At 56.7% G+C, this 16,673-nt stretch overlaps 1 protein-coding gene across 1 annotated transcript; it reads right to left on the bottom strand.

Annotated features, from left to right (window-relative positions):
• Window positions 1-6: 6 nt before the first annotated feature.
• LOC115895895 (tetratricopeptide repeat protein 16-like) lies at window positions 7-14,974 on the bottom strand (the record flags this gene model as incomplete). Its single annotated transcript, XM_030926448.1, is given in 14 exon segments — window positions 7-701; window positions 1,678-1,765; window positions 3,519-3,666; window positions 4,509-4,703; window positions 4,861-5,003; window positions 5,573-5,738; window positions 6,979-7,120; window positions 7,515-7,762; window positions 8,530-8,723; window positions 8,725-8,742; window positions 11,913-12,042; window positions 12,131-12,231; window positions 14,522-14,665; window positions 14,875-14,974. Coding segments are annotated over 11 exon segments (2,166 nt in total), but the record flags the coding sequence as incomplete, so codon positions are not given.
• Between the last annotated feature and the right edge of the window lie 1,699 nt (window positions 14,975-16,673).

Genomic DNA, 16,673 nt, shown 5'->3' on the forward strand with positions numbered 1-16,673 from the left:
TCCAACCTCCGTTTTGCTGAGACTCGGGCTGGGTCCCCAGGTGGACTCAGCCTTGCTGGAAGTTGAGTTCATGCCCCGGCTCTTGCCCTGGGCAGCCTCAGCCTTGCTGGTTCTCTGGCCCTGGCCTTGAACATCCTCAGTCTTGCTGAGGCTCCAGTTTGAGTCATAGAAAGCCTCAGTCTTGGTGGAACTTCGGAGCAGTCCCCTGCTTCGGCCCTGGGTGGCATCAACCTTGCTGGGTCTCCAGCTCCGGCCACAAACAGCCTTGATCTTTCTGGGCCTCTGCCTTGGGCTCCGGGTGGTCTTGGTCTTGCTGGGCTCCTGCCTTGGGCCCTGGGTGGTCTCGATCTCGCTGGAGCTCTGCCTCTTGCCCTGAGTGGCCTCGGTCTTGCTGGAGCGCCGCCCTTGGCCCTGGGTGGCCTTGGTCTTGCTGGAGTTCCTCCTGTGTACGGTGGCCGTGGTCTTGCTGAAGGTCTGCCTCTGGCTCTGGGTGGCCTGGGTCTTGCTAAGGCTCTGCCTCTGGCCCTGGATGTCCTTGATTTTTCTGGAACCGTGGCTCAATGCCTCCCTGTTGTTCCCAGAGTCTGAGGATTGCGTCTTCAGCAGTGACGAGTCAGAGAATGTCATGGCGGTGGCTGAGGTGCTCCTGTATTCCTGGCAGATAGCCGACGTCTCAGTCTCTGAGGTGCATGTGGTCCTGACTGGGAAGGGTGTGCCAAGAGCACCCATCAGGCCTGCCGCACCTGCCCTGGAAAAGGGGCTTCCCAATTTCACACTGGCCTGTGGCCCTGAGGCTTCGCATTACCTGCAGATCACCCCCGCCCAGCCCCCCAGCGCCCCAGATCCCGAGGGGTGGGGCTGTGACATGGGGGGAGATGCCTAAGAGCCCCCTTCTCCCAGTCCCAGGCCTCTGCTCTGTGGCTGCCCCTGCCCTCTGCTCCTGTTGCAGCAGACAGCCCCAGCAGGGCCCCTGCATCCCTCTGCCTGGCACCCTCCTGCCCTTCCATCCTTGTCCCCACTAAAAGGCGCTAAATGCACCCACAGCCGCAGCTTCCCCTGCACTGTGTCTGCCCTGTCTCCTGGCTGTCGGGTCACCTGGGAGCCTTCTTCCTGTTGGAGCTTAGAGCTCATGTCCCAGGGCAAGGACTATGCCAGTCATCCCTGTGCCCAGTGTTGAGCACAGGCCTGGCCCAGGGCACTCGGTGGGTTTGCTGGATGCACGAAATGAAGAAGGAGCCTGGGCCCTGCCACTCCCCTCCCCACAGAGGACTGCGCACACCCACCCTGGGGTCTCTGAGGAGCAGCCTCCCCGTTCTTCATTTCTGTCTCCTCCAGGCTGGGGCCCCACGGAACTGGGGCTAAAAGCCCCCTGGCCATGCACAAGGTTTGTGGGTTTTTTTCTGGGACAGGGCTGGGAGGGGATGAGAGCAGAGTAGCAGCTACCATGAAGTGCCTGGAGCAAGCCTCGGCCTCTCTGCCCATGTTGGGCACTGCCCGCTGAGTCCTCGGCAGGCCCAGCAAGAGTGTTACTCCCGCTCTAGAGCCACTCGCCCCAGGCCACCCAGCTGTCAGCAGCAGAGCTAAACTCACACCTAGGCCAGCGGTCTTCGACTCCTGACCTTTGACCACCCTGCTGCCTTAGTTTCCTGAGGCCTGGCGGGAGCCCCAGGGACTTACAGCTCATGCTGGAAGCTAAAGAGGTCTGGTCGAGGTAGCTGTCAGACAGGGATGCCACCTTGCTAGGTGTGAGCTTTGGTTTCTTCTCCTATGGCAAGAAACAGGCTTTGTAGTTCAGATGGTAGGAGGCCCACGCAGCTGCGCCTCTAGAAGGCCAGCAGCCCTGGGCCGCTCGGTGGTCATTCTCCTGAGCTCAGAGGTCCTTGAAGGTGCCAGGTTAGGGTGGGGTGGGGACACACAGAGGCTAAGCCTGGCAGGAACGGGGCGGCCAGGCTGGACAGGCATATGGTGCCATGAGGACAGTTGTGTTGAAGGGGCTGCCTAGCACCTTGGCTTTTTCAACTGCAAAATGAAAATGAGTTCAGGCGTGGGACAGGCTTCTGTACATTATAAAGGGCTGTGCCCTGGGGAATGCTTATGGAGGACTTGAGGAGCTTCTCTAGGCTTTACCCCCTTCCATTCTCCCAATACAAGTGGGGACGGAGGGATGGAGAGAGCTGCTAATGACCATTTCACCGACCAGGAAACTAAGGCTCAGAGCCCATAAGCAACCTGCCCAGGGCCACTCAGCCAAGAAGCAGAGAGGCCGAGTTTGAATCCAGGTCTGCTGGCCACCACAGCCAGACCCTACCTAGGCTGCAGGTCTCTGCCCACGTTCACAACTGCAGACAGCGAGGTGCACCATAGTGCTCCAGGCGCCAGCTGGGAGTTGTGCTCTGGGTTCCATCCACTTCAGCCCAACATCTCCCTGGGGGAGGGAGCCTCTGATTTCGGGGGCACACAGAGGGAAGGTGTGTACTCTAATATTCATTCTAACATGAGCTAGAAAACTGAAGAGCTGCTGGGCGCGGTGGCTCACGCCTGTAATCCCAGCACTTTGGGAGGCCGAGGCGGGTGGATCATGAGGTCAGGAGATCAAGACCATCTGGCTAATGCTGTGCAACCCTGTCTCTACTAAAAATACAAAAAATTAGCTGGGTGTGGTGGCGGGTGCCTGTAGTCCCAGCTACTTGGGAGGCCTGGGCAGGAGAATGGTGTGAACCTGGGAGGTGGAGCTTGCAGTGAGCCAAGATCGCACCACTGCACTCCAGCCTGTGAGACAGAGTGAAACTCCGTCTCCAAAAAAAAAAAAAAGAGAGAAAACTGAAGAGCTAGCATTTTCTTTCCTCTTTTCTTTTTTTCTTTTTTTTTTTTTTTTGAGACGGAGTCTCGCTCTGTCACCCAAGCTGGAGTGCACTGGCCAGATCTCAGCTCACTGCAAGCTCCGCCTCCCGGGTTCACGCCATTCTCCTGCCTCAGCCTCCCGAGTAGCTGGGACTACAGGTGCCCGCCACCTCGCCCGGCTAGTTTTTTTTTTTTTTTTGTATTTTTTAGTAGAGACGGGGTTTCACCGTGTTAGCCAGGATGGTCTCAATCTCCTGACCTTGTGATCCGCCCGCCTCGGCCTCCCAAAGTGCTGGGATTACAGGCTTGAGCCACCGCGCCCGGCCACTTTCCTCTTTTCTTTTCTTCTTTAGACAGGGTCTTGCTCTCTCACCTAGGCTGGAATGCAGTACTATGATTACGGCTCACCGCAGCCTCAAGTGACTCAGGGGCTCAAGGGATCCTCTTGCCTCAGCCTTCCAAGTAGCTGGGACTATAGGCACACATCACCATGCCTGGCTAATTTTTGTATTTTTTTGTAGAGACAGGGTTTTGCCATGTTGCCCAGGCTAGTCTTGAACTCCTGGGCTCAAGTGATCTGCTCATCTTGGCCGCCCAAAGTGCTGGGATTACAGGCATGAGCCACCGCGCCCGGCCACATTTTCTATTGATGGCAAGGGATGCTGGTATGCCTATACTTCAATTGTGTAAAGTTTCCTTTGAACATTAGTGTACTTGATGTCTACCAGCAGTAGAACAGAGAAACACAGGACGGAATATTCTGCAGCACCAGTGACAGGGAGCAGGCTGCTGCTACCTGCTGCAGCGTGAGTGACGCTCATCATGCTGTCCAATCATGTGAAGGAAAGACAAAAGCTCACGTTTGGCGTTAGGAATCAGGACAGCCTTGTAGGTAGGGTGGGCTATGGGAGGGGCCTCGAAGGGGGCCCCAGTGGGCTTCTGGGAGCTGGGAAAGTGTTCTTTCTCGATCTGGATAATGATATCATGGGTGTCATGCAGTTGTGAAAATTCATCAAACTGGCACTTATGATTTGTGCACTTTCCTATATTTATGTTACATTCAATAAGAGGTTTTCAGAAACAAATTTAAGAATTAAGAAAATTCCGGGGGCCGGGCGCAGTGGCTCATGCCTGTAATCCCAGCACTTTGGAAGACCCAGGCGTGCAGATCGCTTAAGTCCGATAAAAATACTAAAAATACAAAAAACTAGCCAGGTGTGGTGGCATGCACCTGTAATCCCAGCTACCTGGGAGGCTAAGGCATGAGAATTGCTTGAACCCAGGAGGCGGAGGTTGCAGTGAGCCGAGATCATGCCACTCTACTCCAGCCTGGGTGACACAGCAAGACTCTGTCTCAAAAACAAAAAATTCTGGCACAAGTGGCAAGTGGCTAGTGCATACAGTAGAATTCGTGACAGTGACCATGAGCAGGGGTGTGACTCCTCTCTGTGAGGGCCCACATCCCCACACACCCTCCCTCAGGAGCACCCCTTGCTTGTACCATCCCCATCTCATAGCAAGATGTCCCCAGCCCATCACACAACTGAGGGAGTGCAGAGCCAGGCCTGGAAGCCAGACTCCACTGGCCTGCATCCTCCAGCCCTGGACTGGGGTACGCTCTGCCCCAGACCCCAAGGGCTTCGGGCCCTGGCGTGTGCTCCACTTACCTTTTTTTCTCCTTCTCCTTCTCTTCCTCCTCCTTGGGGGCCTCAGCCTCTCCCTCTGAGCTTCCTGGTTCTACCTGCGGAATCTCAGGGGTGGCCTGCAGCTTCTCGGAGGTCTCAATCAAAGGCTCCCCCTGCTTCCATGAGCGCTGCAGGGCCAAGGCCTTCTGGTGCTCCAACTCCCACTGCTTAAGCATCCTGCCAAACAATGCCCCCCGGGCATTGTCGGTCTCCCTGGCCCATGCTGATCTCTCCAAGGACTAGACAATGGCCCTGGCATGCAGCTGGAGCCAGAGGTGCCTAGAGCTGCAGCCATTCCCCAGCCCTGGCCTGTGCCCCCTGCTCCAGGGCTTACCCCACAATGCCTTGTGGGCCGCCGGCCTGCAGGCTGCCCTCCACCATCCGTTCCAGCTGCAGCCTGGCCAGGTGGGCTATCTGGGTGCTAAGCACCTCCTCCACAGACATGCCCGGGAAGAGGTTGGTCATCAGCAGGGACAGCTGCCATGAAAGGGGGTGACAGACCAGAGCCAGGTGAGGGGCCAGAGCAGCGGGCACACAGCATGATGCTGCCCTGATCCCACACAGCCAGATTTGGCCCTTCCCAAGACTGAAGAAGGAAGTGTTTTGCAGTGTTTTTTGTTTGCTTGTTTGTTTTGTTTTGTTTTTTGAGACAGAGTCTCACTCTATCACCCAGGCTGAAGTGCTGTGGCACAATCTTGGCTCACTGCTACCTCTGCCTCCCTGCAACTTCTGCCTCCCGGGTTGAAGCGATTCTCATGACTCAGCCTCCTGAGTAGCTGTAATTACAAACGTGCACCACCACGCCTGGCTAATTTTTGTATTTTTAGTAGAGATGGGGTTTCACCATGGTGGCTGGGTGGGTCTCAAACTCTTGACCTCAGGTGATCCACCTGCCTTGGGCTCCCAAAGTGCTGGGATTACAGGTGTGAGCCACCATGCCTGGCCTTATGATTGTTATCAAACCAGATTTCTTTAGGGGCCGAGGAGTATCTTTATGCACCAGGCATGACTCCGGAGCCTACACTCCTGACGTGGCAGGAACCTACCTTTGGTTGCTTGGGGTTGAGGAGCAGGACAGTGGCCACATCCTGGCGTGCCCCAAAAATGTTCTGCAGCAGCTGCCGGCTCTTGGCCCGGTACAGGTAGTACTGGGCCTTCTGGGGGTTATGCCGGATGGCCGTGGAGAAGTGGTCCTCTGCCTTCTGGAACTGCCTGCAGGACACAGTGGATTCCAAGCTGCCATGAGCTCGGCCATCTGTGGGGAAAAGGGTGGCTTCTGGGCCCCACTGAGGAGTTAGACGGAAACCAGGCTGGGTCTGCTCCCCCTACCATGTCCCTCTCCTCTCTCTCCACCAGTGACGTCCCTGATGGAGCCAACACTTAGATGCCAGTGTGAAACTCCACCATCAACGAATATTTTTATGATCTTGGGGTAGGGAAGGCCTTTCTGAGAATGGCATAAACCCATCAGCTAAAATGAAAATATTAATTTGCCCATGATTAAGTTCCAAGTTATTGAGTAGTAAAAATATCACAAAGAAAACCAGCATAGGGAGGGCACGGTGGCTCACGCCTGTAATCCCAGCACTTTGGGAGGCAGATCGCCTAAGGTGGGGAGTTTGAGACCAGCCTGGCCAGTATGGTGAAACCCCATCTCTACTAAAAATACAAAAATTAGCTGGGTGTGGTGGCAGGCGTCTGTAATCCGAGCTACTTGGGAAGCTGAGGCAGGAGAATTGCTTGAACCCAGGAGGTTGAGGTTGCTGAGTGAGCTGAGATTGTGCAATTGCACTCCAGCCTGGGCGACAGAGCGAGACTCCGTTTAAAAAAGAAAAAGGAAGCAGGCCGGCGCGGTGGCTCAAGCCTGTAATCCCAGCACTTTGGGAGGCCGAGACGGGCGGATCACGAGGTCAGGAGATCAAGACCATCCTGGCTAACACGGTGAAACCCCGTCTCTACTAAAAATACAAAAAACTAGCCGGGCGAGGTGGCGGGCGCCTGTAGTCCCAGCTACTCCGGAGGCTGAGGCAGGAGAATGGCGTAAATCGGGGAGACGGAGCTTGCAGTGAGCTGAGATCCGGCCACTGCACTCCAGCTCGGGCGACAGAGCAAGACTCCGTCTCAAAAAAAAAAAAAAAAAGGAAGCATAACTGGGAGAGGAGTTTTTTTTGGAGGGGGCGGGGGGGGGACACCCAGCTAATTTTTTTGTATTTTTAATAGAGATGGGGTTTCACCATATTGGCCAGATTGGTCTCAAACTCCCGACCTCGGGCAATCCACCTGCCTCGGCCTCGGCCTCACAAAATGTGGGGATTACAGGGGAGAACGACCGCGCCCATGCCCGGGGGGGAGAGAAGCAACTTGATTGACCCAGGGATCCTAGCAGTTGGCTTCCTGCCCGCCCCGCCCTCGGGGCCTGCCCCGCCCACCGTGGGGGCTGGAGCCCACGCACCTGCGCTTCTGCTCGCAGAAGCCCATCTTCTCCTGCAGCAGGCCCATGCGCGTGTTGGCGCCCTCGTCCTGCGGGCTCAGCGCCAGCGCCTGCTGGTAGTCCGCCTCGGCAAAGGCCAGGTTGCCCAGCTGGAAGAAGCAATCTAGGGTCCGGAGGCGGGGGTGAGTGGACCCCCAACTCCCAGTGCCTGGGAGCCCCAGCCCAGTCGGCTCCAGCCCCGGGGCCAGGGCCTGAAACTGGTGGCTGATAACCCCCATAGGCGGTCACGGTCCCCGTCCCCTCTAGTTTTCTGGGCGTCTGGGCACTGTTCCCCAGCTGCCTGTTTGAGCATTTTAAGGAGTCTGGAACCAGTTTGTCTAAGGTAACATTTCCCAGAGTGTGTTCCTGGGATACTGAGACTATTACATTTTCTCTTCCCTCGCTTCCTTCCTCTCTCCCTTCCTCCTTCCCCCGCAGGGGCCTCAAGTGCCCAGTGGGGGCCTTAAAGATGGCGAGGCTCCCCGCATCCCCTCCCCAACGCCCCGGTCGCTGCGCACCGCCTCGGTTGATGTAGAGCCCTTTCTCCTGCTGCTCATCCCGGAGGGCCTTGTTCAGCAGCAGCACGCCCTCCTGGTAGGCGCCCTGCCTGTAGCAGTGCACGGCAAAGTCGTTGTAGGTAAGCAACAGCTGGCGCTGCGCCTGCCGCACCATGTCCTCCTGATCCTCGGTCACCATGTCCAGCACCTTCAGGAAGTCCTCCACTGCCCCATCAAACTCCTGGAGCCGTCGGTACATGGTGCCCCTGTGGGGGACGGCGTGGCAGACGGCAGGAGGGACATGAGGGCCAGTGCACCCCCACCGACTGGTGAGTGGCCAGACCTCCTGACCCATGGAGGAGGCAGTGGCGATCCCCACCTCATTTGTCCCGTGGGGCCAGCTCTGGACTGCTACTCAGAAAACCCACTAGGCACTGATCATTTTATTTTTTGCAAAAATACCCTCCCTCTTTCGTTTTGGGAGCCAGGTGTATGCCAGTCTCTACATTAAAACATTTTGTACAAGAAACAGGTGTTTTACCACCACTGTTTGGATAGGTTAATTGGCCCGAAATCATAGTGGCCTCTCATGTCACTGAATCACTTGTGGGATACTGAGCCCAGCCCTTTGGCATAGCAAGAGGTTGACTGGGTGGACAACCCCCCGGAGTCACTCCTGCCAGGGCAGTGGTGCTCCCTCCTGAAATGCAGCAAGATGTGGTAAGTTCCTGGGGACCAGACTCAAGCCTAATTCTCATCCACTGAGCTGGGCTCAGCGCCCAATGTGAACTGCTTAGCAGGCTGGGGCTCTAGGATTCCTGGGGTAACTGGGACATTTGTTGCCATCCCTCTTCCAGCTGTAAGAGACCACCTCTGTAATGCCTTAACCCAGTAGGAAGTAGGGTAAGACTGTTAGAGGCTAGCTGGGGAAACTGAGGCCTAGAGAAGGTCAGGGACTCTCCTTAAACCACACAGAAAGTCTGTGGCTGGGCAGGGCCTGGGACCCAAGGCCAGCACCTTCCCATGCAGTACCAGGAAGAGGAAGAGACTGGGGTCCAGAGGGTTGTTCTCGATGGCACAGTTGATGCGCTGCAGTGCGTGCTGCAGCCTGCCCTGCACGGCCAGGATCGCTGCGTCTTGGCGCGCCTGCTGGGCCTGGGCCACCATCTTCTGGAGCAGCATCCTGGCCTGCGGATGCTTGGGATTCAACAGCAAGGCACCGTGCAGATCCCCGGTAGCAGAGGTGGGGCTGCAGGAGGCCAGGGGTGGCATCAGGGGCACAGGTCAACTGAGCCATGGGACCTGGAGGCCTTTCTTCAGCAGGGTGGCATCACACCATGCCTCCTCCATGCCCCCCACATCCCTCCATGTTCCACCCTTTCTTTTTTTTTTTTTTTTTTGAGATGGAGTCTCACTCTGTCACCCAGGCTGGAGTGCAATTGGCGTGGTCTTGGCTCACTGCAACCTCTGCCTCCCAGGTTCAACAGATTCTCCCGCCTCAGCCTCCCGAGTAGCTGGGACTACAGGTGCATGCCACTACACCTGGCTAATTTTTTTTTTTTTTTTTCAGTAGAGATGGGGTTTCACTACGTTGGCCAGGCTGGTCTCGAACTCCTGACCTTAGGTGATCCGCCCACCTTGGCCTCCCAAAGTGCCGGGATTACAGGGTTGAGCCACCATGCCCAGCCCCTTTCTGCCTCTTGAAGGACACAAGGAGCATCGTGGGGAAATGCCATCCCAGGCCCCATGCCAGCTGGCCCTTTCCAGATGTGACCTCAGGTGAGCCAGGTCCACCCCAGTGGTTTCTGCAGATGCTGCCTCCTTGTCAGGCCTCTGTGAAGCCCACTCAAGGTGCGGGGAGCATGTGACCTCCTGACTGTGACAGTTGTGTCCTCCCCCCTCCCCTGCACTCCCTCTTCCCCTCCCTGACCTTTGAGCCCAAGACCACTCTGCCCAAGCCCAGATTCTGGTCTGGGTACAGCGGAAACTCCCCCAGCAAGTCCCTTCCACTGGGAGGGGGTGGGCGAGGAAGGCGCAGCTCAGCCCAGCAACAGACAGTTCAACAATACCCCGTTCCCTGCGGGGTGACTGGCTGGCGGGCGAACGGGGTGTAGTGGACAGCAGGCATGGGTGGATGGAGGCAGGGAAATGGCAGGAGCTAGGGGCAGGGCTTTGGAGTAGGCAGCCTTGGGCTCCAGGCAGTGCCACTGGGAACAGGCTGTGTGACCTTGGGCAAGTCACCTGGGGGTGGCTCTTCCTCTGTGAAAAGAGGACAGTGTGTCTCTCTAGTCCAAAGGGTTGCTGCGAGCCTCACAGTTAAACAGGGGCAAAGTGCTGAGAACACGCCTACACATGGGAGGGGCTAAAATCACAAGAGTCACCAATAATTATCAATTACTAGTTCTCAGCTAGGCGCGGTGGCTCACACCTATAATCCCAGCACTTGGGGAGGCTGAGGCTGAGGCAGGGGGGGATCACCTGGCGAAACCCTGTCTTTCCTAAAAATACAGAAATTAGCTGGGCAGGCGCCTGTAATTCCAGTTACTCAGGAGGCTGAGGCATGAGAATCGCTTGAACCTCCCGGCAGAGGTTGCGGTGAGCTGAGATCTCATCACTGCACTCCAGCCTGGGTGACAGAGTGAGACTGTCTCAAAAAAAACAAAACAAAAACAAAACAAATTACTAGTCTCATGCCACTGAATCACTTGTGGGATGCTGCAGCCCAGCCCCAAGGCACAGGGAGGAGTTGCCAGGGTGGACTGCACTCCCTGGAGTTGCTCCTGCCAGGGCGGCGGCGCTCCCTCCTACAATGCAGGCTGGCATTTCAGCCGCCCCCAGGATGTCCCCACCTGGAGAATGAGATGAACCTACCCCACCCCGCCCACCTGCTCCTCCCCATCCTAGTTTCCCATCTCCCCATCCACCCAGGCCAAGCCAGAACCCTTCTGGATCCTTCCATTTCCTTCAAGCCAACCCCCAAGCCAGACTCCAGCCCTGCCTTTTTTTTTTTTTTTTTTTTTTGAGACGGAGTCTCACCCTGTCGCCCAGGCTGGAGTGCAGTGGCCGGATCTCAGCTCACTGAAAGCTCCGCCTCCCGGGTTCACGCCATTCTCCTGCCTCAGTCTCCCGAGTAGCTGGGACTACAGGCGCCCACCACCTCGCCCGGCTAGTTTTTTTTTTTTGTATTTTTTAGTTTCACCGTGTTAGCCAGGATGGTCTCGATCTCCTGACCTCGTGATCCACCCGTCTCGTCCTCCCAAAGTGCTGGGATTACAGGCTTGAGCCACCGCGCCCGGCCCAGCCCTGCCTTCTGAAGGGCTGTGGGACTTGCCCCTCCTTGCTGCCCTCATGACCACCTTTCCCTCAACCTCACCCCACTCTGCAGTGGCGCCCAGCCTCCTTCTCAGGCTCCTGCCTCCAGGCCTCCCTTCGACCCACACTCCTTGTGGATACCGGAATGATCTTCCTAAAGCTCCCTGCCCTGGGGACACCTGATAGAGGTTCCCGCTGCCTCCGGGGAGATTTCTCATCCCTGCCCTCTTCTCCTTGGTGCCCAGCACCCCCTCCACCTCCTCCCTTATGACCTCAAGTTTCTCTTGCTCCCAAGTTGTTCCTTGTACTGTCTGTCCCTGTGCCCAGCCCAGGTTGTGCAGGTGGTCAGGGGTAGGGGTGATTCATTGAGGCAAACAGGAAAAAAGAAAGGAAGTGGGAGGAAGAGGAGAAGGAAGGAGAGGAGAGGAAGAAGAAGGAGGAAGGGGGAGGGGAAGGGAGGGGGAAAGGGGGAAGGGAGGGAGGAGGGAGGAGGGGGAAGGGAGGGAAGGAAGGAAGGAGAAGGGAGGAAGGGGGAAGGAAGGGAGGAGGGAGGGGGAGGAAGGGAGAAGGGGGGGAGGAGGGAGGAATGGAGGAGGGAGAGAAAAAAGGGAGGAAGGGGGAAGGGAGGAGGGAGGAAGGGAGGAGGGAGGAAGGGAGGAGGGAGGAAGGGGAAGGGAGGAGGGGGAGGAGGAAGAAGAGGAAGGGAGAAGGGCTAACTCATGTTAGGTGCCCTGGGTGCCCCCGTGTGTGGCTTCACAGGATTGTGGCTAAATCCTTCGCAGTGTACTCATCTGCCCAGGGATACCTCCCCCAGGCTGTGAGCTCCCTCCAGACAGGGATGACATGAGTCTCTCATCTTTTGCAACCCTTGGGGTACAGCACAGGCCTGGCACAGAGCCAGGGCTGAGCAACAATGGAACAAGGACCTGAACTGGTAGATGAGTGGTCCAGGCCAGTGCGGGCCTCTTCCCAGGGAGGACAGTGACCACTGCACTGTGGGATGGGGCTTCTGGGCTAGCTGACAGCCTTGTCTCCTCCTGTACTCTTGGGGCACACTGATGACCCCCAGGTTGGGAGGCACGCCCCTGCCCGCCTCCTCCACTGTACCTTCTGGAGAAAGTTGTGGAGTCTGGCCCGGAGGATGTAGACGTCGGCATTGGTGGTGTCCTGCTTCAGCTCCTCGGTGACGAGTGAGAGGCAGGCTGGATGCCGCCTGAGGGCCAGGAGACAGGCCATGCTGAGGGCAGAGGGAACAGAGTGCTCTGTTTCCTGGGTGGGGCATCAGGAAGCCGCTGCTGGGAGAAGGGTCCAGCAAGGGCACTCACCATCGGTAACGGAAGCACGCTTTCTCAGGCTGGAGCTCAGCAGCATGTGAGAAGACATTCAGGGCATCCAGGAAGGCACACTGCTCAAAAAGGCATTGCCCCTGGGGACACAGGGGACAGTCAATTCTGCTTGCCACCCCAGCCCAGCTGCACCCCCTAGTTGTCAGCCGAAAGCCCTGAGGCAGGAGGGAGAGATACAAGAGACAAGGATAGAGCCTTTTAGATCTGGAAGAGACTTGAAGAGGCAGAGACACAGAGACAGAGATGGAGAGAGATACAGATCTGGGGAAAGACAGCAAGAGTCAGTGAGAGATACACACTTGGCAAGAGACAGGAATACAGAGATTCAGGAACAAAGAGAAATGGAGAAAACTCAGATGGCTGGGCCAGACACGGTGGTTCACGCCTGTTATCCCATCCCAGCCCTCTGGGAGGCTGAGGCAGGTGGATCACTTGAGGCCAGGAGTTTGAGGCCAGCCTGGCCAACATGGTGAAACCCTGTCTCTACTAAAAATACAAAAATCAGCTAGGCATGTTAGTGCATGCCTATAATCCCAGCTACTCAGGAGGCTGAGGCATGAGAATTGCTTGGACCCGGGAAGCAGAGGTTGCAGTGAGCTGAGATCATGCCACAGCCCTCCAGCCTGGGCGACTCAAAACAAACAAACAAACAAACAGACAAAAAACAGAATCTCAGATGGCAGAAGAGACCAACAGAACTAACATGAACATGCTGTAGCCTGGACCTGGGCCCTGGGTGCTGAGCCCTGTGCTAAGAACTTGAACTGGTTTTCTCACTGGCACTAGCATGCTTCTCTTATGGATAAAGGAACTGAGGCTCAGAGAGGTGGAGTGACTTGCACAAGGGCACACAGGAAGTGGCCATGCAGGACATGGGCCCGCAACAGACAGATTCAGCACATGGTCTGAGGGCCCCAAATGTTTCGTTTTAAGAACAGATTTTTTTTTTTTTTTTTTTTTTGAGACAGTGTCCTGTTCTGTCACCCAGGCTGGAGTACAGTGGTATGATCTCGGCTCACCCCAACCTCTGCCTTCTGGTTTCAAGAGATTCTTCTGCCTCAGCCTCCCAAGTAGCTGGGATTACAGGCGTATGCTATGCCTAGCTAATTTTTGTATTTTTAGTAGAGACGGGGTTTCACCATGTTGGCCAGGCTGGTCTCAAACTCTTGATCTCATGATCCGCCCTACTCGCCCTCCCAAACCGGCCAAGAACTGAATATATTTTGACATAAACGACATCAAGCCCAGGCGCACTGGCTCACACCTGTAATCCCAGCACTTTGGGAAGCTGAGGCGGGCAGATCTCTTGAGGTCAGGAGTTGGAGACCAGCCTGGCCAACATGGTGAAAACCCATCTCTATTAAAAGTACAACAATTAGCCAGGTGTGGTGATGCACATCTGTAATCCTAGCTACTCAGGAGGCTGAGGCACGAGAATCATTTGAACAAGGGAGGTGGAGGTTGTGAGCTGAGATCGCACCACGGCGCTCTAGCCTCAGAAACAGAGCAAGACTCCGTCTCAAAAAAAAAAAAAAAAAAAAAAAGACAACAAGGTTATCAAAATGGAAAAAAGCAAGACTTTGTTGGTGTTTTATAGTTTCATATTGTTTTTCCTTTGAAATACACTTGGGGGTCACTGTGAGCTTTTTGTGCTTAGAGCCTCTGGACTCTAGATCTGTGCCATCCCATCCAAGACAATAGCCACTGCTTTGTGTGGCTATACACATTTAAATTAATTAAAATAAAAATAAGAAGCCGGGCATAGTGGCTCACTTTTGTAATCCTAGCACTTTAGGAGGCCGAGGCGGGCAGATTGCCTGAGCCCAGGAGTTCGAGACCAGCCTGGGCAACAAAGTGAAACCCCGTCTCTACTAAAATACAAAAAATTAGACAGGCATGGTGGCATGTGCCTGTAGTCCCAGCTATTCAGGAGGCTGAGGCAGGAGAATTGCTTGAACCCGGGAGGCAGAGGTTGCAGTGAACCGAGATCACGCCACTGTACTCCAGCCTGGGCGACAGAGCAAGACTCCGTCTCAAAAACAATAATAATAAAAAATATAAATAAGATATAAAATTCAGTTCTTTAGTCACACTTGCCACATGTCAAGGGCTCAACAGTTCCACGTGGCTGGTGGGTAGCATATTGGACACTGTCATTATGGCAGAAAGCCCAAATGGACAGTGCTGCCAAACTTGACTCAACACTGGCAGTAAACCAGCCTTGAAGGTGAGAGGGGCAGCAGGTGGGGACCCAGACACAGGGACAAGGAGGAATCCAAGGAGACGGGCCCAGGAGCCAGGAGAGCCCCTGGAGGGAAAGCCAGTGGTGTGAGGTGCGTGCCCTGCATGGGCCCGGGCAGCCCCAGGCACCTGTAGGTACAGCACAAAGGTGAGGCGCTCCAGGTGCTTGCAGTTGTCCTGCTGTAAGGAGTAGGCCCTCCGCAGGTTCTGGGCAGCCGAGGAGAAGTCACAGAGCTGGAGGTAGGCCTCGGCCCGCAAGGCGTAGAAGTCCACCTAAGGATGAGGGGACCCAGGCTGCTGGATCCTCCCCACAATCTGTCCCTGGAGGGTAGGGGAAAGTCTCCGCCCCCCCCTCCCGAGGGTTGACACCCAATTCCCATCAGGGACTTGGTGGTCGTGAGAGGAGGGATCTGGCAGGTGCAACAGGGAGGGAGGAAGCATGTTCCAGCAACTGCCTGTGCCCACCCAGGTCTGCCTCTCACCAGCTGTGGGTCCAGGTGGAGCGCGCGGGAGAAGAACAGCACAGCTGTCTCCCAGTCTGCCTGCTCCAAGCACTGCTGGCCTCTGGAGTAGCTGTGGAGAAAGTGGGGGCAGCAGAGGGGTGGCCCCGACTGTGGACCAGCCCAGGGCATACGGCTGGGGCGGGGGTTGTGGGAGGCAAGGGAGCTGGATGGAGAGGCAGGAGTAGACAGAAGCCCAGGGAGAGCAGGCTGGAGTCCAGCCAGGCCATCAGCCTCGTTTCCACTGAGGTGGAAGAGCCCCATTAGACAGTTGAGTTCACTGAGGCCTGAAGAGAGTAAGTGGCTCAAAGCTGCACGGTATGTGAATGGCTGTGTCGGGCAGGAATCTGGGAACCCAAGCAGTAGTCACTCACTACTCCCTGACTTTGAGGGGCACTGTTAACCCCGTGACCTTTGGCTTTACATCACAGATGCTTTGGAACACCTGGCTGGTTCCAAAGATGTGCTGCAGGATCCCTTGGGGGCTGGAATCACCCACGGCTTTGGGATGTCCTGTAGGGGCCCTGGTCAACCTTCAGGCATCCTAGAACCGAAGGACAGCAAGCTGCGGCAGGCCCCCGAGATGACCCCCACCCACTGACACACTCACCAGCATTCTGCAGGGGAGGGAGGAGAGGCAGAAGGAGGCCTGAAGGAGGCACTCCCACTCGGGGGTCCGTGGCGCTCCCAGTCCCATTCCCCTTAGGGCCGCGCCAAACCTGTCCCTCTAGTCCTGCCCTTCCTCCCTCTCCTATGGTCAAGGTCAGGGATCAGGGTCCTCACGCTTACAACACCATCTGCTCTCACCCCACCCCCCCCCCCCCCCGGCCTTCCCAGCTCCCACTTGGCTACTGACACCCCAAGCTCTGATGTCTCCAGCAGGCCCGGTCCCAAGTCTCAGGCTTTGGGGGTCCTACAGCCCCTTGGGTACCCTTCAGGACCCTCACTCCAGCAGGCCACACTGGGCACCTCACCTGACTTCTGCCCCAGGCTCTCCCATCTTGGTGAGGTCACCTTCCCACCATCTACCCAAGCCAGAAACCTCTGTCCAAGCAGCCGCCGAGCCTTACAAGGATCTCTCACATCCCTGGTTCTTGGCATGGTGGCCAGGGCCTTCCCTGAGTCGGAGTGCTGCCCCTGCCCCTCCCCGCCCGGCCTTACCCTTTCCTGTGAACCCAGCCTCGGTCCCTCTCTGCCTGGCCCCTCTGGCCTTTGCGTTAGTCTTCTCCCCAGTCCGCACCTCGTCCGAATCTGTCATGAGGCCCCTTCCAAGAGGACCCCGAGGCCTCTGCAACTACCTCGCGGCCCGGGCCCTGACGTGCTAGGCACCATCACCAGGACGCCCACAGGCCCCGCCCCTCTGGCCACGCCACCGGGAAACCAAGCTTTTGAGCCGGAGGGAGGTAGAAAACTTTTATTAGCTGGGGAGGTTTGAGGTCTACATCGGGGAAAGACTTGCCAGATTTTCGCCGCGAGGCAGGGCCATAGCCGGAGCATAACAAGGCTTCCGTTCCGTCTCCCACACCGAAGGTCAAACAAAACAAGAAGCGCTCAGCGTCAAACACAAACCGCAGGGACACTGTGACGCCGCGCCACTGAAGGCGCCTGGGCTCCCGGACTCGGCCCCGCCTCGCCGCTTCCGCCTCTCAGAAGCATGGCGGCCATGCAGCCCGGCTCGGATTGGACGTTGGCGGTCGACGCCAAACAAATGGCAACGCGATTGGCTGCTGCGGGGTGATGACGTCAGGGGGCGGTGTCCGGGCCGGGAATGGGGGCAGCAT

The sequence above is a fragment of the Rhinopithecus roxellana genome, unplaced genomic scaffold, assembly GCF_007565055.1.
Source record: "Rhinopithecus roxellana isolate Shanxi Qingling unplaced genomic scaffold, ASM756505v1 contig3601, whole genome shotgun sequence".
Lineage (NCBI taxonomy): Eukaryota > Metazoa > Chordata > Mammalia > Primates > Cercopithecidae > Rhinopithecus > Rhinopithecus roxellana.